The sequence below is a fragment of the Chiloscyllium punctatum genome, chromosome 1 (genome assembly GCF_047496795.1).
Source record: "Chiloscyllium punctatum isolate Juve2018m chromosome 1, sChiPun1.3, whole genome shotgun sequence".
In the NCBI taxonomy this organism is placed as follows: Eukaryota; Metazoa; Chordata; class Chondrichthyes; order Orectolobiformes; family Hemiscylliidae; genus Chiloscyllium; species Chiloscyllium punctatum.
Genome location: NC_092739.1, coordinates 42,771,670 through 42,790,901, shown reverse-complemented (window position 1 = coordinate 42,790,901; position 19,232 = coordinate 42,771,670). Strand labels below are relative to the sequence as shown.

General features: G+C 43.2%; 1 protein-coding gene across 7 annotated transcripts in view; it reads left to right on the top strand.

Annotated features, from left to right (window-relative positions):
- The first annotated feature begins 1,480 nt into the window (after positions 1-1,480).
- The window catches only part of nup54 (nucleoporin 54), a 72,940-nt gene continuing 55,188 nt past the window's right edge, over positions 1,481-19,232 (top strand). Inside the window, exons 1-2 of one of the 7 annotated variants that reach the window (XM_072549592.1) lie at positions 1,481-2,058; positions 12,216-12,317. In XM_072549592.1, coding sequence (XP_072405693.1) covers positions 2,028-2,058; positions 12,216-12,317 — 133 coding nt within the window. In that variant the 5' untranslated portion in view covers positions 1,481-2,027. Of the gene's footprint in view, positions 2,059-2,092; positions 2,223-12,215; positions 12,318-19,232 lie in introns of those variants that run through there. The other 6 variants (XM_072549635.1, XM_072549698.1, XM_072549621.1 and 3 more) reach the window with 6 other exon arrangements.

Genomic DNA, 19,232 nt, shown 5'->3' with positions numbered 1-19,232 from the left:
AAGATGCCCTCCAACGCATCTCGTCCACATCCCGCACCTCCGCCGTCAGACCCCACCCCTCCAACTGTAACAAGGACAGAACGCCCCTGGTGCTCACCTTCCACCCTACAAACCTTCGCATCAACCAAATCATCCACCGACATTTCCGCCACCTCCAAAAAGACCCCACCACCAGGGATATATTTCCCTCCCCACCCCTTTCCGCCTTCCGCAAAGACCGTTCCCTCCGTGACTACCTGGTCAGTTCCCCCCCCCCTACGACCCACCCTCCCATTCTGGCACTTTCCCCTGCCACTGCAGGAACTGTAAAACCTGTGCCCACACCTCCTCCCTCACCTCTATCCAAGGCCCTAAAGGAGCCTTCCACATCCATCAAAGTTTCACCTGCACATCCACCAATATCATTTATTGTATCCGTTGCTCCCGATGTGGTCTCCTCTACATTGGGGAGACTGGGCGCCTCCTAGCAGAGCGCTTTAGGGAACATCTCCGAGACACCCGCACCAATCAACCAAACCACCCCGTGGCCCAACATTTCAACTCCCCCTCCCACTCTGCCGAGGACATGGAGGTCCTGGGCCTCCTTCACCGCCGCTCCCTCACCACCAGACGCCTGGAGGAAGAACGCCTCATCTTCCGCCTCGGAAGACTTCAACCCCAGGGCATCAATGTGGACTTCAACAGCTTCCTCATTTCCCCTTCCCCCACCTCATCCTAGTTTCAAACTTCCAGCTCAGTTACTGTCTCCTTGACTTGTCCGACCTGCCTATCTTCTTTTCCACCTATCCACTCCACCCTCTCCTCCTTGACCTATCACCTTCATCTCCTCCCCCACTCACCCATTGTACTCTATGCTACTCTCTCCCCACCCCCACCCTCCTCTAGCTTATCTCTCCATGCTTCAGGCTCACTGCCTTTATTCCTGATGAAGGGCTTTTGCCCGAAACGTTGATTTCGCTGCTCGTTGGATGCTGCCTGAACTGCTGTGCTCTTCCAGCACCACTAATCCAGTAATACCATATTATAGTTCAGTAAGTTTATTTGGAAGCACTAGCTTTCATAAGCCTGCTCCTTCATCGGCTACTAAATGAAGGAGCACTGCTCCGAAAGCTAGAGCTTCCAAATAAACCTGTTGGACTATAACGTGGCATTGTGTGATTCTTGACTTTGTCCACACCTGCTTCTCCACATCTTGTTTGTAAACAACGCAGTGATGTTTCCGAAGATGCTTGCCATTAGGTTGACGGAATCCTAGAATCCCTACAGTGAGGAAACGGGCCATTTGGCCCAACGTCCAAACTGACCCTCCGAGGAGTAACCTAGCCGGACCCATTCCCCTTTTCGTCTACATTTCCTCTGACTACTGCACCCAACCTACACATCCCTGAACACTGGGCAATTGAGCATGACCAATTCACCTGACCTGCGCATCTTTGGATTGTGGGAGGAAACCAGAGCACCCGGAGGAAACCCACAGAGACACTGGGACAATGTGCAAACTCCACACAGAGAGTCGCCTGAGGCTGGAATCGAACCTGGGACCCTGGTGGTGTGAGGCAGCGTTTGTTGAAACAGTGAGGCCAGATCCACTTGACTGTGATCTGAATTGATTAGTTGCCGAAGGTTGCATTTTTATTCTTTCACCATTCTGTAAACAAAAATCAAAAGACTTCTGATATATTTAGAAATAACTGTCCATTGCTTCCAACGGAAGTGTAAATCCGCATGGGTTTCTCCTGAAGCTTGTTGTAGGTATACAAACGCCTCACGCCAGACTTCTTTGTGACAACATCTCCCACTCCTACGCATCAGTAATGTAGGAGGAAGCAATGGCTGTGCGGATGCAAGGTTTTCGCTTCCTGCTTCACTGCAACCCTTTCGAACCCCAGCAGCAAAACGAAATGGTTCAACAACTTTAGTGACCTGATCGAAACGTTCCGGGTGCAACATGACCGGCGGAACGTTTAAACGGGGATGTCTGCACTCCACCCGGCTCAGAATGCCATGAGGGACCGGCGCGCTGCACCATGGCGTTCAGTTTGGGCGGTGGGAGCTCCGGTGAGTTTGCGAGCCGGAGGGGCGGACGTCGCATTTGGGGTTTAAGCCGCAGGAAGTGGTTGCCCCGCCTCGGTGTTGTTGCTCCGGCCACCTGGCCCGGCGGCGCGTGGGCTGCGCGCGGGAGTTGCCGGGGTTTCGAATGTGGCCCGGATCTGGGGACAATGGTACCGCGTGAGGGCTGCAGCCTGACCGGAGGGGAGGGGGGAACATCCGCACACTGTACAGGACATTGGTTAACATCCGCACACTGTACAGGACATTGGTTAACGAGGCTGCATAGGGAGGTCAGGCGCAGCTGATAGAAAACTTGGGGATGTGTTGAAACTGAGCGCAAACAGTATGGCAACTTCAAAAGGACATTGATAAATCTGTGGAGTCACTGGATGCATGGAAAATGAATTTCAATGTGGAGATGTTTGAGGGGATGGATGATGATGATGATGAAAAATAAATGGTGCTAAATCTACGGGGGGAGGGTGGTTGGTTGGGGGAAGGTAATGTCTGGCAAATCTATTACAATTCTCTTGAGGTGGTAATAAGACACAGGAGCAGAAATTATACCATTCAACTTATTCAATCTGCTCTGCTATTCAATCATGGCTTATAAGTTTCTCATCCCCATTCTCTTGCCTTCTCCCTGTAACCCTTGATCCCCTTGATACTCAAGAGCTGATCTATCTTGGTCTTGAATATACTCAATGACCTGGCCTCTGCAACCTTTCAATGAATTACATAGATTCACTACTCTCTGGCTGAAGAAATTTTTCCTCATCTCTGTCCTAAAACATCTTCCCTTTTATCTAAGTCTGTGCCCTCAGGTCCTAGTCTCTTCTTCCAGTGGAAACAGCTTCCTAACATCCACTCTGTTCAGGCCAGTCAAGATTCTGCAAGTTTCATTTCAATCCCCTCTCATCCTTCTAAATGTCTTTGAGTAAAGACCCAGGGTCCTCAAACATTTCTTACATGTTAAGCTTTTCATTCCTGGGACCATTTTCATGAACAAGTTTGATAAGTTATACAAAAGAGAGCCAGTGGATGTCATCTGTTTGGAAACCCTTTAGCAAGCCCTCTGGCTGTTAAATAAGATACGAACCCATGGTGTTAGGAGCAAGGTACAGACATGGATCAAGGATTAGCTGACTGGCAGAGAATGAGGATAAAGGGTCTTTTTCAGGATGACAGTTGGTGACTAGTGGAGCTGTGGAGGGGTCAGTGCTGGGACCACAAATTATTCACATGACACATTCGGAGGTATCAGTGTTGGACTGGGGTGTTAAAAAAGTTAAAAATCGCACAACACCAAGTTATAGCCCAACAGGTTGAATTGGAGGCACTAGCTTTTGGAGCACTGTCACCATCTGATGAAGAAGCCGCGCTCCAAATAAACCTGTTGGACTCTAACCCGGTGTTGTGTGATTCTTAATTATATCTAAGGAAGGATGTGCTGGTGTTGGAGGGGTTCTAGAGGAGGTTTAAAAGAATGATCTAGGGAAGAAAGGCTTGTCATTTGAGGAGCAGTTGAGGACTCTAGGCCTGTACTCGATAGGGTTTTGAAGGGTGAGAGAGATCTGATTTAAAACTTTCTAAGGGTACTGAGAGACCTGGATAGGGTGAACATGGAGAAGATGTTTCCATTAGACAGAAGAGACTAGACCTGTTAGCATGGCCTCAGAGTGAAGGGATTACCCTTTATTACTGAGATTAAGAGGAATTTTGTCAGCTGGAGGATGGTTAATCTGTGGAACTGAGTGCTGAAGAAGGCTTTGGTGGACAAATAATTGAGTGTATTTAAGACAGAGGTTCTGATCGTAAGGGGATCAAGCTTATGAAAAGAAGGCAGGAGAATGGGGTTGAGAAATATATAAGCCCTGATTTGAATGGCAGGGCAGACTTTATCTGAATGGTATAAAACTGCTTTTGTCTTTTGGTAATCATGCAGATTGTTACGGGAAGAGAAAATTATGTTTAACTTATCTGAAATTCTCTGAAGTGGTAACGTGTTCTGAATAAAGGGGATGTTCTGTACTTCGATTTCCAGAAAGCACATGATAGAGTGCCATGTAAATGAATATAAGAGAAAGCTTATTGTGTGGGGGGGCAGTATATGGGCTTGGACAGACAATTGGCTGGCTCACAGGATACAGTACGCTGGCTGCATTTAGGCGGGGGAGGGTGGTGTGGAAATAGCTGTTTTTCAGGTTGACCAAATGTAATAAGTGTATTGCAGGCATCGTTGCTGGGACCTCAACTGTTTGCAATTTAAATAAATGATCTGGATAAAGGAACAGAACATTGACAGATTTGCTTATGATGTTGATAAGTAGGATGTTAAGTTGTGAATAGGACATAAGGAGGTGAAAATGTTATAGATTGAGTGAGTGGACAAAGATGTGGCAAATGGAGTATAATTTGAAAAAAATGTGAAATTGTCCATTTTGGCAGAAAGATTAAAGAAGCATGTTACGAAAATGGTGAAAGTGGAGCACTGAGATGCAGAGACGTTATGCACTTTGGTAGGAAGAATAGAGGCATGGACAATTTTCTAAATAGGGAGAAAATTCAGAAATCTGAAGTGCAAAGAGACTTTGGAGTTTCAGGCCACGATTCTCTCAAGGTAAACTTGCAGTTTGAGTCAGTAGTTAGGAAGGCAAATGCAATGTTGGCATTTAATTTGTGCAGACTTGAATATAAAAGCAGGGATGTACTTCTGAGGATCTATAAAACTCTGGTCAGACTCCATTTGGAGTATTGTGTGTAGTTTTGGGCACCTTATCTCAGGAAGGATGTACTGGGCCTGCAGCATCTTCAGAGGAGCTTCACAAGAATGATCCCAGGAATGAAAAGCTTAACATATGAGAAACGTTTGAGGACTCTGGGTCTACACTCGATGGCGTTTGGAAAGATGAGGGTGGGAATCTATTTGAAACTTAGAATACTGAAAGGCCTGGACAGAGTGGATGTTGTGAAGATCTTTCCTTTGGGAGGAAAGACCAGGACCTGAGGGCACAGCCTTAGAGTAAAGGGAAGACCTTTGTAGAGAGATAAGGAGAAACTTCTTCAGCCAGAGAGCAGTGAATTTATGGAATTCACTGCCACAGAAGGCTGTGGAGGCCATGTCATTGAGGATAATTGCTACAGAGTTATCAAGGGTTACGGGAGAAGGTGGGAGAATGGGGTTGAGAAGCTTATCAGCCGTGATTGAATGGCGGAGCAGACTTGATGAGCTGAATGGCCTAATTTCTACGCCTATGGTTTTATTTGGGTGTTCTAATGTAAGAATCGCAAAAGGCAGGTACAGCACATATATAAAGGATATTCTATTATGTTTGATAACTAATAGAACGTTAATGGTTATTACGAGAGGAGTTGAATAAAGAAAGTAGGGAAATTATGCTTCAGTTATACAGGCCACTGATAAAACCACATCTGGAGTTCTGTGGACAAAATTAGTTTCCATATTTATAGAAGGATGTAAACATGTTAAAAGCATTTGAGAGATGGTTTACAGACTAATACTGTAATGGAGAGGTTATGTTCTGAGGAAAGGTTGTGCAGGATTGGATTATGTTGCTGAGTTTTATAAGAGTAAAAGGTAACTTGTTTGAAACATAGATGAGAAGTCTCGACACCGTAGATGTGGAGACAGTGTTTCTTTTTACAGGGAAAGCAAGAGCTAGGGTTCATTGCTTAAAAATAAGGAGTCACCCATTTTTTAAAAAAAGTGACGACAAGATAATTCCGAGGATTGTAAGGCTTCGGAACTCTTTCTGTAAACATATGGTATGGAAACGGACCCTTCAGTCCAACGAGTCCATGCTGAGCATAATCGCAAACTAAACTGGTCCCACCTGCCTGCTCCTGGTCCATATCCCTCTGACCCTTCCCTATTCATGTACTTCACCAAATGTCTTTTAAACATTGTAATTGTACCTGCATCCACCACTTCCTCAGAAAGTCCATTCCACAAGCAAACTACTCTGTGTAAAAAAAAACTTTACCCCGTGTCTTTTTAAAATCTCTTTCCTCTCACTTTAAAAATATGTCCCCATGTCTTGAAATCCCCCACCGCAGGGAAAAGAGAACAACCAGTAACTCTACCTATACCCCTTATTATTTTATAAACTTCTAAAAGGTTGCCTCTCAACCTCCTATACTCCAGTGAAAAAATGTCCCAGCTTATTCAGCCTTTCTTTATAACCCAAACCGTCCATATCCACAACATCCTGGTACATCTCTTCTGAATCCCCTCCAGCTTAATAATATCCTTCCTCCAACTGGGTGACCAGAACTATACACAGTATTCCAGAAGAGGCCTCACCAGTGTCCTGTACAATCTCAACCTGCTTCCCAATTCTTTATAGTCGAAGGACTAAGCAATAAAGGCAAGTGTGCTAAATGCCTTTTTAACCACACTGTCTATATGTGATGCACACGTCAAGTAATTATGTACCTGCCCCCCCACCAGGTCCCTCTGTTCTACAACACCACCCAAGGTCCAACCAATAATTGTATAAGCCCTACCCTTGTTGTACCAAAAAGCAATACCTCGCATTTATCCAGATTGAACTCCATCTGCCATTTTTTGCCCATTGGCTCTTGAGTCTTTGAATATTTTTAAGATGGATGAATAAATTCTTGTTAAGGTGGTGAAAGTTTATCAGGGATGGATGAGAATGAGGATTTAAGGTTCTAATCAGATCAACCATGATTCTGTTAAATGGTGGAGGAAGCTCAAGTGGCCAAATGGGGGTTTTCTTACTGAAATTATATTGGTCAACTGCAGATCTACAGCAAACTAATATCAACAGGGGTCTGTATATCTGTAATCCTGTACATTTCTCAGTGTCCAACTATTCATATGTTGTTTGTCTTCCAAAATTACATACCTTGAACATCACCAGGTTGAATTAAAGTTGCCACTTTTTCTGCCCATCAGCACTTAGTTCTCAGCATTTTTGATCTGTGACACATCTCTGGGGCATGGCCCAATCCCAATCTTCTGGTTCAGAGATGGTGCAGTGGCAGTGGCACTGGCACTACAGACCAGTCTTGAGTATCCATGCAGACTACAGCGTCTGTCCTCATTGTCAACTACATGACTTGTACCTTTAATTCTGTGTCAGTGATTTATCCTTTGAACAGTAAGGAACCCAGACCTGACACCTGACAAATCCTATTTGAAACATCCTTTCAGTTAATTATGTCTTCATTAGCATTGCTGCCTGCCACTTGGATCCAACTTGCCACTTTCCCTTGGAGACCTTTCCTCATCAATCTCATAGAAATGTTATGACACGTCTGCAGAGCTGGTGAGAGGTTGAACTTGGGTAGGGGCGTTACCACTGTGCCATGGTAACTATTGCACTTAATTACCTGACAAATTTACCATGTGGGACCATGTCAAGTGCCTTACTGAAATCCAAACAGACTAAATCCAAATGTACTTGCCTCATCTACTATCCTCATTACATTATCAAAGAAATTCAAGCAGTTTAGACAGTCATTATCTTCCCTTAACAAATCCATGTTGACTGTCCTTGATTATTCACCTTTTCGAAATGAAAATTAGTATTGGAAACAAACGAGACCATAACTTGCCGAACTTCAAAACTGCTGTTACTCATTCCAACTTGTCCTTTTTTTTAAAACAACGTTCCAATGTTTGGCCCCAGTTCGCCAGCACAGCTGTCACCAGACAGAGTTGACAAATTGTTGTCAGAACCTCATTTACTCCCTTGCTTTTCTGAGCAGCCTAGATGCATTTCATCTGGGCCAGCAATTTATTAGTTTGAAGATACTTAAAAACGGAATCGTTATGGGGCAGAGGAGGGCCACTGGGCTGATTATATCTCCACCAACTGTCTAAGCATGAGAGTTAGTGCCAATCTCCTGCCGTCTGGCTGTGACCTAGCACGATGTTCCTACTTTATTGATCTAATGCCATCTTAAATGCCTTAATTGAGCCTGCCTTCACTACACTTCCTGAATTACACCTAGAAGTCTTGCCATTATTGGTGCACTATCTTCCCTGTCAGGCACCCCTTCTAATCAAATCTGGCCAGCTCCTCCCTCAATTGTAGTTACCGTTACTCAATTGTAATACCAACTAAATCTTTCCAGCTTCTCCTTCTCCATCTGCAGGGTCAGTTTGTTCTGTTATGGCCACTTCCCCCTTGGGGTTCCTTTACTTTAAACCCCTTACCTTGCCTTGAAATTTTATAAGTGCTCTGCTGTACCTTCTTAATATTAGCTTCTAACATTTCCTCTATGACCAATGTCAAGCTAAATGGCCTATAGTTTTCTGCTTTCTCTCTCGTTGCCTTCTGGAATGAAAGTTACATTTGCTGTCATACTCTGATCGGAATTTCCCTGAATCAGAAGGATTTCAGAAAATTGAAACCACCACATCAACTATTTCACTAGCCATTTCTTTTGAGACCCTGCGATCAAGTCCTTAGTAGTAGGGCATTTGTCAAACCACAGCTCCAGAAATTTACTCTGTGCCTCCTCGGTAATTGTAATTTTCTTGAGTTTCTTCTTCACTTTAGTTTCTTGATTTGTCACTTTTTCTGGGATGCTGCTTGTATTTGCTAGAGCAGAGTTTCCCTAATTGGGGTTCAGAATTCCAAGTGGGTCATGAGCTGAAATTCTGGGCTTAAACATTCTAAGTAGCAACTGCCATTGTGGTCCTCTTGCTGCTCTCTCTCTCAAGTTATTTATTCCTTTGTGCTCTAAGCTACTGTTTGGTTTCTATTACGAGGCCTATGTATGTCTCCCAGAGGTGATCTTTTGCTTTTATTAACTTCCATCTCTACCAAATGTTTCCACATCCTAATATCATAAAGTTAGGTCATCCCCTTCTATGTGCTACTATCATTGATTAACATTTACAAAACTCCGCCTTTTGCTAGTACTGTGTCCTTCCTAAATGTGATGAATCCTTCAAGATTCAGGTTGCAATCCATGTCGTCCTGCAGCTGTGCCTTTGCAGTGACTCCTGAGTTGTACTTATTCATTTCTTTTCCATTCTCTACACATCTAATTTGTTTCAAAAGCCACATATTTTCAGATACAGTCTTTAACCTTTTCTTATTTCTGTATCTTCTGACCATATTTTTATGGTTTACCCTTGGATTATAGTCTCTGTCCCTTCCTCCCACAGTATGTTTATAATTACTCATATTACTTTCTTTTGGCCTTGGCTGTACTAGTTGATTTATCACCCCTTCCCAGGTTTGATTCTTTGACCCCAATATTTAACTTAAAAGCCTGCCTACTTCCCTAGATATGCGACTTGTAAGAAAGCCAGTCCTAGCATGGTTCAGGTGGAGACTGTCCTGACAGTATAGATTCTGCTTTCCATGTTACTGGCATCAAATGTTCCCTAAACTGTGACCAAATTCTCCCATACCAATCTTTGAGCCATACATTCCTCTCAGGTGTCCCTAACTCTGGTTCAAGTCCCACCTGATTCAGAGATATATAATAAAATCCCTGGGCAGGGTGTTTTAAAAATACCCAATCTGATTTACCCTGTCAGTTAGCACATGGTTCAAGTATTAGGCCAGAAATCCTTTCAGGATCCAATTTTTAATTCTTCATACAAGAACCTCCTTTTCTGATACCTACATGGATCAGGATGACTGGAGCCTCCCTCTGTTGTAAGACTAAGGTGTAAGAGCTGAGATAGGTCATTCAGCTCATTGGGACTGCTCTGCTATTCAGTGAGATCATGGCTGATCTGATAATGCTAAATCCCACTTCCCTGCCTTTTCCCAGTAACCTTAGAAAGATTTCCACCAGTAAGGGAATCTACCTCTGCCTTGAATGTGTTTAATGACCCAACTCTGTCGTAAAGAATTCTACAGATTCATTTGGAGAAGAAATTCCTCCTCATCTGTCAGAAATAAGTGACCCCTCCTTCTGAGATTATGCCCTGTGGACTGAGACTCACACAGGGGGAAAGCATCTTTCCGCATCAATCCTGTCGGGTCTCCTAAGGTCACCTGTCATTTTTCTAAATTCCAACTTACTCGACGTCTCCTCAATAGATAGTCCCTCCATACCTGGTATCAGCATAATGAACCTTGTCTGGACTGCCTACAGTACTAGTATATCTTTCCTAAGATAAAGGAGCCAAAACTGTTCACAGTATTCCAGCTGTGCTCTGACCAGTGATTTGTGCTGTTTCAGCATAACCTACATTCCCTTTGAATTAGCCAACATTCCATTGGTTTTTCCTATTAGTCGCTGAACTTGGATGCTAGCATTTTTGTGATTCCTGACTGAGGTCTCCCAGATCCTTCTGTTCTGCATTATTCTGCTGTCTTTCTCTATTTAAACAATATTCAGCTTCACCACTTTTCCTGCCAAAGTATCAAAGTGTACCTGACATTTTCCTGCACTGTGTTCGAACTGCAGAATTTTTGCTGCTCCGTGCCTGTCCATAAATTTTGTGCAGTCATCCTCCCCACTCGCCATTCCACCTATCTTCATTTTTCACATCCATGTCATTAATATTGTTGTAAATAACTGTGGTCCCAGACTGATCCTTGTGGCACTCCACTAGTTCCAAATTGCCATCTTGAAAATGACCCCAAATCCCATCTCTTCCCTTCTAGGTATTTTCTAATCAACCTGTTCAGAAGTAGGTCTTGAACTTGCCATCCTGGTTCAGAGCAAGGGTCTCTACCATTGCACCACAACAGCCCCTCCATTCTATCTTCTATTTGTTAGCTCATCCTCTAAGCATGCTTAAAAAAACCATATTACCTTCAACAGCATGGGTCCTTCTCTTAAGCAGTCTAACATGTAGTACTTCATCAAATGCCTTCTGAAAATCCAATATGTTACATCCACTGATTCCAATTTATCTATCTTGGTATTACCTCAAAGAATTCTAGTAAATTTGTCAGGCATGATTTCTCCCTTCATGAAGATATTGCACTGCGGGTATCTCTCCAGTCCTGAGCAAATGACTTGAACTTTTCCACTGGGCAGACAGCACAACCATCTGGACTTGCGTTGTTTTTTTATTGTGGAGAACATTTTTCAACTTCCCTCAGTATAGTGTCACAAACTACCATTATGTTCCTTTCTTCTCCTCCCATTTAAATGGCTTCATCCTCCACCACGCAGCCCCGTTTTTACCCAGACAAGCTGAAGGAATCTTGCCTTTGAGACATGTTTTCCCTCCAGTTCTCCTTACCTGGAGTCATACACTCTTGACCATGAACACTGATCGAGTCAGGCGACCCCCTCCCCCATCATAAGTGTGACTGCCTCCTGATACAAAGATGCAGAGTGATTTTGACAGGGCGAACATGAAATAGGTATTTCCGTTGGTGGCATGAATCCAGAACTAGGGTGCACTGTTCTTCTTAAAAAAAAAAGTCACCTAGTTAAGGGAGAGATGAGAAGAATTTTTTCTCAGTCGTAAATATTTAGAAAATTTCCCTCCAAGAGCATAGGAGGCAGAGTCTGTGAATATTTTTAATCCAGAGGTAGGTAGATTCTTGCCAAGCAAGGGGATGAAAGGTTCTCTTAGAGATGCACAATAATGGAGCAATCATTAACTTCATGAATGGCAGAGAGTCTGAGATGCCCAATGGCCACCTCCTGTTCCTAAGTGACAAGTTCATTCAAAAGATCAATTTTCAGCTTGCAGCAGCAATGTTGTGAAGAAAGAGTATCTTCTGCTCAGAGCTTGATAGATGTGTACAAGCCTGTTCCGGAGGCCTGGTCTTGAACCACATGTTGAGTTTAAATCAAATGCACAATCTGCTGGGAATTCACAACATCTGAAAGAGAATTTTATTTAATTCTGGTGAAGCTCTTCTTACACCTGTTAACACAGGGCCAGCAATTCGATGCCACGTGATCAAGATTGGTTTTGAAATGAAAAGTTTTTTGCTTTTCACCTTGAGGACAATTAGAAAGTCATTTGCTCCAAAAGTCTATGTTCTACGTAATTTGGATCACATGGGTGAAAAAAATACTCCGTGCCATCTGTTGTGTGATGAGTGAATATTTATTTAATCCATTATGATCAAATCTTCAGTATTACCAAGTCTCTGGTGACACACCCATAAACAACAATTAAAATGCACAACAATGAAAACCTGTGCCATCCTTAGTGATAAATCTGTTCTTTTTAGGAACCACTGGATTTTCTTTTGGTTCTTTTGGTGCCAAAACCACGGCACAGCCCAGTTTTGGTTTCGGAACCACCACCACAACAGCTGCTTCAGGATTCGGAGGTAATGCAAATATTTCTGTACACTCTTGCTTTTCAAGGGTAGGCCAAGTACAGAAATTATTCCTTGTACTGACGTTCCACTTGGGGAAATATAACTCGGGGAAACGCTCTGATTTTATTGAATTGAGGAATGCATTTGCAATACTCTTCTTCCATTTAGCTTTTTTAGTTTAGATTAAATTATCTACTTGTGGGGAACAGGCCCACACTGACCCTCCAAAGAGCAACCCTCCCAGACCCATTTAGCTTTGACTAATTGGTGTTTTATATATGATGAACTAAGTGTCTATGAAGTGCCTTTTCTGTTTTTAATTTTTTTGGTAATTTGATAAACCTCTTTATAATATGAGATTAACCTTTTTAGCAGGCTTTTAGGTTTTTTCCATTTGACCATTAAACATTAACTTGGCTAGGCAGCCTCAATGTTATTTGAATGGTGAGAACTGTCACTGTCAGTACCCCGTTTAAAAATTAAACGGTTATAGTGCAATGAATTCTATTTAATGTTTACATCATCCCTGTTTTTCCATAAATTTCTGTTGAATACTTTTTTGTTTGAACAGTGAAAACTGCTAACATAGTGGAATTTATCAAGCCTGATGTGGCATATTGATCTTACCAGGGACGCAACATGTACTGGGAAATAGAGAAGGCATGTCAGAAAGGCAAGGTCACGGTGATCATGGGAGACTTCAATATGCAGGTGGACTGGGTAAATAATGTTGCCAGTGGACCCAAAGAAAGGGAATTCATGGAATGCTTACAGGATGGCTTTTTGGAACAGCTTGTCATGGAGCCCACAAGGGAGCAGGCTATTCTGGACCTAGTGCTATGTAATGAACCAGACTTTATAAAAAATCTTAAAGTAAGGGAACATTTAGGAAGCAGCGATCATAATATGGTAGAGTTCAGTTTGCAGTTTGAAAGAGAGAAGGCAAAATCAGATGTAATGGTGTTACAGTTAAATAAAGGTAATTGAGGGTATGAGAGAGAAACTGACGAAAATAGACTGGAAGCAGAGCCTAGTGGGGAAGACAGGAGAGCAAAAATGGCAGGAGTTTGTGGGTATAATTGAGGGCACTGTACAGAGGTTCATCCCCAAGAAAAGAAAGATTATCTAGGGAGGGATTAGACAGCCATGGCTGACAAAGCAAGTCAGGAAGTGTATTAAAGAAAAAGAGAGATCCTATAAAGTGGCCAAGAGCAGTGGGAAATCAGAAGATTGGGAAGGCTACAAAAACAAACAGAGGATAACAAAGAGAGAAATAAGGAAGGAGAGGATCAAATATGAAGGTAGGCTAGCCAGTAATATTAGAAATGATACTAAAAGTTTATTTCAATACATAAGAAACAAACTACAGACAAAAGTAGACATTGGGTCACTTCAAACTGATGCTGGAAACCTAGTGATGGGAGATAAGGAAATAGCAGGAGAACTTAATAAGTGCTTTGCGTCAGTCTTCACAGTGGAAGACATGAGTAATATCCCAACAATTAAAGGGAGTCAGGGGGCTGAGTTGAGTATGGTTGCCATTACAAAAGAGAAAGTGCTAGAAAAGCTAAAAGGTCTTAAAATTGATAAATCTCCTGGCTCCGATGGGCTACATCCTAGAGTTCTGAGGGAGGTGGCTGAGGAAATAGCGGAGGCGTTGGTTGAGATCTTTCAAAAGTCACTGGAGTCAGGGAAAGTCCCGGATGATTGGAAGATCGCTGTTGTAACCCCTTTGTTCAAGAAAGGATCAAGACAAAAGATGGAAAATTATAGGCCAATTAGCCTAACCTCGGTTGTTGGTAAAATTCTAGAATCCATCATTAAGGATGAGGTTTCTAAATTCTTGGAAGAGCAGGGTCGGATTAGAACAAGTCAACATGGATTTAGTAAGGGGAGGTCGTGCCTGACAAACCTGTTGGAATTCTTTTGAAGAGGTGACAAGACCAGGGAAACCCAGTGGATGTGGTCTACCTAGACTTCCAAAAGGCCTTTGATAAGGTGCCACATGGGAGGCTGCTGAGCAAGGTGAGGGCCCATGGTGTTCGAGGTGAGCTACTGGTATTGATTGAGGGTTGGCTGTCTGACAGAAGGCAGAGAGTTGGGATAAAAGGGTCTTTTTCGAATGGCCGCCGGTGACAAGCGGTGTCCCGCAGGGTTCAGTGTTGGGGCCGCAGCTGTTCACGTTATATATTAATGATCTGGCTGAAGGGACTGGGGGCATTCTAGCGAAGTATGCCGATGATACAAAGTTAGGTGGACAGGCAGGTAGTACTGAGGAAGTGGGTAGGTTGCAGAAGGATCTAGACAGTTTGGAAGAGTGGTCCAGGAAACGGCTGATGGAATTCAATGTGAGCAAATGCGAGGTCTTGCACTTTGGAAAAAAGAATACAAGCATGGGCTACTTTCTAAACGGTGAGAAAATTTGTAAAGCCAAAGTACAAAGGGATCTGGGAGTGCTAGTTGAGGATTCTCTAAACGTATACATGCAGGTTGAGTCCGTGATTAAGAAAGCGAATGCAGTGTTGTCACTTATCTCAAGAGGGTTGGAATATAAAAGCACCGTTGTAATACTAAGACTTTATAAAGCTCTGGTTAGGCCCCATTTGGAGTACTGTGTCCAGTTTTGGTCCCCACATCTCAGGAAGGACATACTGGTACCTGAGTGTGTCCAGTGGAGATTCACACGGATGATCCCTGGAATGGTAGGTCTAACATACGAGGAACAACTGAAGATCCTGGGATTGTATTCATTGGAGTTTAGAAGATTAAGGGGAGGTCTAATAGAGACGTACAAGATAATACATGGCTTGGAAAGGGTGAACACTAGGAAATTGTTTCCGTTAGGCGAGGAGACTAGGACCCGTGGGCACAGCCTTAGAATTAGAGGGGGTAAATTCAGAACAGAAATGCGGAGACATTTCTTCAGCCAGAGAGCGGTGGGCCTGTGGAATTCATTGCCACGGAGTGCAGTGGAGGCAGGGACGCTAAATGTCTTCAAGGCAGAGATTGATAAATTCTTTGTCACAAGGAATTAAGGGCTGTGGGGAGAATGCAGGTAGGTGGAGTTGAAATGCCCATCAGCCATGATTGAATGGCGGAGTGGACTCGATGGGCCGAATGGCCTTACTTCCGCTCCTATGTCTTATGGTCTTATGGATCTCATGAGCTTGGGTAAGGGTATAATGGATGTCAGTGACCTTATCGTTTCAGCTCTCTTTGTATTGGGTTCAGTAACTTCTTGCAGCAAATGAAACAGTTCAGGGGACACAACAAAATGACAAAGAGCAAAACTAGATACAAGAGGTAGTGAGAGCAACAAAAAAGGAACATGAAAGTAAATGTGGAGAGCTGCAGCACGTTTGACAGTATCTGTGGAGACAAAGCAAGGTCAGCATTTTGGAGTTCTGAAGAAAGTTCACAGAACCCCAGCAATGTTTGTTTTTGTTAGCATTTGACTAGGATTAGTATTAAAGAAGGTTCACAAACTGGAAGTCCCTTGGACATTAGGGGAAAAACTCTTGATTGATTGAAGTCACACCTAGCTCAAAGCAATATCTGCTATTGTAGGAATATCATTTCAGTCCCAGGTTATCGCTGCTGAAATTCATCAGAGTAACTATTTCTGATCAGCCTGTTCAGAGATGGTATTGAATACCACCAGCCGGGACTTGAACCTGAGCGTCCTGGCTCGGAGTTTGTCAGGGTAGTTTCATTGACCTAACTTTCTTCAGCTGCTTCTTCAGTCTCCTTGTCTCCATCATAAGGATGGAACTGGGGATGCTGTTGATGACTACACATTGTTCAGCACCATTTCATAGATCCTGAACTAGTCGGTGTCCTTGGTGTAGCAATTCTTGGCTGATCAAGGCCAGTTCCATCCATGACACACAGCTGTTAGGCAATGACTGTCTTCAACCAGGAAGAAGCTAACCATCTGTCATTGTTGAAAATCCAACTAGTAACATCCTGGAGTTATTGTAGTCCAGGAGCTGAACTCCACTACCATATAAATGCTGCAGCTATAACATCAGCTTGTAGGCTTGGGTTTTAGCAGTGAATATCTTTCCTCCTTGTCCTCAAAAGCTTGTCAACTTTCCACAAGTCAGGAGTGGAATGGGATGCTCCTCACTTGCCTGAATGAATGCAGCTCCAACACTCAAGAAATTTGACACCATTGAAGACGTAGCAGCCTGTTTATGTAGAACTCCATCCACCACCTTCAGCATTCACTGTTCACCAGCGATATGCAGTGACGACGCTGTGTACCATCTCCACGATGTGCAGCAAAAATTTGTGACTTGGATGGAGATTTCTGCCCAGCAGGGCAGAAGATGCTGCAAATACTCTTGTTTTTCTTGAAGCCACATGCTATCCAGAATGTTGCTGCAGCAAAGTCCTATAACTCCCTTTTCTTTATAGCAGGCCATAGTGTCAGAGCCATAGAGATGCACAGCACAGAAACAGACCCTTTGGTCCAACTCATCCATGCTGACTAGATATCCTTTTCTTAACCTAGTCCCAATTGCCAGCATTTGGCCTCTATCCCTCTAAACCTTTCCTGTTCATCTACCCATCCAGGTGCCTTGTTAAATGTTGTAATTGGAAGTGAACCTCATTCCATACACGCACCAACCTGTGGGTGAAAAAGTTGTCATTTAGGTCCCTTTCAAATTTGTCCCCTCTCACCTTTTTAACCTATTCTCTCTAGTTTGGAACTCCCCTACCCTGGGGATAAGACCTTGTCTATTTACCCTATACATGCCTCCACTATTTTATAAACCTCAAAGGTCACCCCTCTACCTCTGATGCTCCAGGGAAAACAGCCCCAGCCTATTTAACCTCTCCTTGGAGGCGGCAGCCGCCACCACCTTCTCAATGGCAATTAGGGAGGAGCGACTATATTTTATAAGACTTTGTATGCAAGAATATTCTTCCATAAGGAGACCGAAACAATGCACAATACTCTCTGTTTGCCCTTAAGAACGAGGCAATCTCAATCTAGTGTTCTAGTCTCCTTGAAGTTAAAACCAACATGTCACTTGCCTTCCTAATTGTTTACTGTACCTGCATGCTAACTTTGGGTTCCTTGTACAGTTTCACACCAGTCCCTCTGAATTTGACTTTTAAAAGCCAAAAAAGCTTTTTTAAAAAAACTAAAAAAAATTCTTACATTTGCTAATATATACAATGCTTTCCTGATTCCTGGTGACCAGGTTCCCTCACTGTGTGTTATCAACACTCGTGTTTAGCAAATTACAATGCAAAGAAATTTTAAAACATAATTGTAATAGTCAGAGCTATTACTTGTCCTGCTGCAGTAGCACCTGGAACATTGTTTTGGGAAAAGTCACAATTTCATCCCTTTATTAAAAGAATCATGTTTGTGTTTAAATCATTCTCCATTTCCACAGAATGTATGTTGAGTTCCAGTTCTAAATAGTTTCCTAATTTTTAAGGTTAGTGGGTTTAGACAATCGGTGTTTAATTTGGAAACCAGCAAACCTTCTAACCTTGAACTTGGACAAGTTCTCAAACTAGGCAACCTCGATCAAGCACTTGTGCCAGACTGATGTAATTGATTTTTTTTTTGTTGTTGTTGATATAAATCAGTTTGTTATAAATAAAATGCTTGGAGGTATGGACACGGGATATGCGGTCAGCAATGAAATAACTGCGAACGTTCACTTAAACTTTCAGCTGTCCACAGGCTTTTAATCCATTTTTATGTGGAAACTAGTGTTTAGAAAGCTTCCTGAGTAAGGTATCCCTTCAAGGGGCTCCGGTATCTGCACAAACGGTGCAAGCAACAGTGTGTCTATTCAACCATCTTAATGACAGTGTCTACATCAGGAAACCATGTCTAAGCAAGCATAAGCTAAAAGCCTAAATTCAATGCAAAAGCATGTCCTACAAGTGCGATAACAAGAGAGGTTTGCATTATTGCAAAGTAATATTCGAGGGTATGTTAGTATCGGCTTGTAAATTTGCTTGTTGAGCTGGTAGATTTGGAAGAACAAAGAAAATTGCAGCATGGGAACAGGCCCTTCGGCCCTCCAAGCCTGCGCCGATCCAGATCCTCTATCTAAACCTGCTGCCTATTTTCTCAGGGTCTGTATCCCTCTGCTCCCTGCCCATTCCTGTAACTGTTTTAGATACATCTTAAATGATGCTATTGTGCCCGCCTTGACCGCCTCTGCTGGCAACGCGTTCCAGGGACCCACCACCCTCTGTGTAAAGAACTTTCCACGCATATCACCCCGAAACTTTTCCCTTCTCGCCTTGAACTCGTGACCCATAGTAATTGCGTCCCCCAGTCTGGGGAAAAACTTCTTGCTATCCACCCTGTCTATACCTCGTATGATTTTGTAGACCTCAATCAGGTCCCTCCTCAACCTCTGTCTTTCTAATGAAAAATAATCCTAATCTACTCAACCTCTCCTCATAGCTAGTGCCCTCCATACCAGGCAACATCCTGGTGAACCTCCTCTGCACCCTCTCCAAAGCATCCACATCCTTTTGGTAATGTGGCAACAGAACTGTACACAGTATTCCAAGTGTGGCAGAACCAAAGTCTTACAACTGTAATATGACCTGCTAACTCTTGTACTCAATACCCCATCCAAAGAAAGAAAGTGTGCTGTATTCCTTGAGCATTCTACTGACCTGCGTTGCTACCTTCAGGGAACAATGGACCTGAACACTCCGATCTCTTTGTCAATTTTCCCCAGGGCTTTTCCATTTACTGTATAGTTCGCTGTTGAATTGGATCTTCTAAAGTAGTTGCAGTTGCCCGGATTGAACTCCATCTGCCATTTCTCCGCCAACTCTCCAATCTATCTATATTCTCTGATAGTCCCCTTCACTGGCTGCTACTCCACCAATCGTAGTGTCATCTGCAAACTTGTTAATCGGGCCACCTGTACT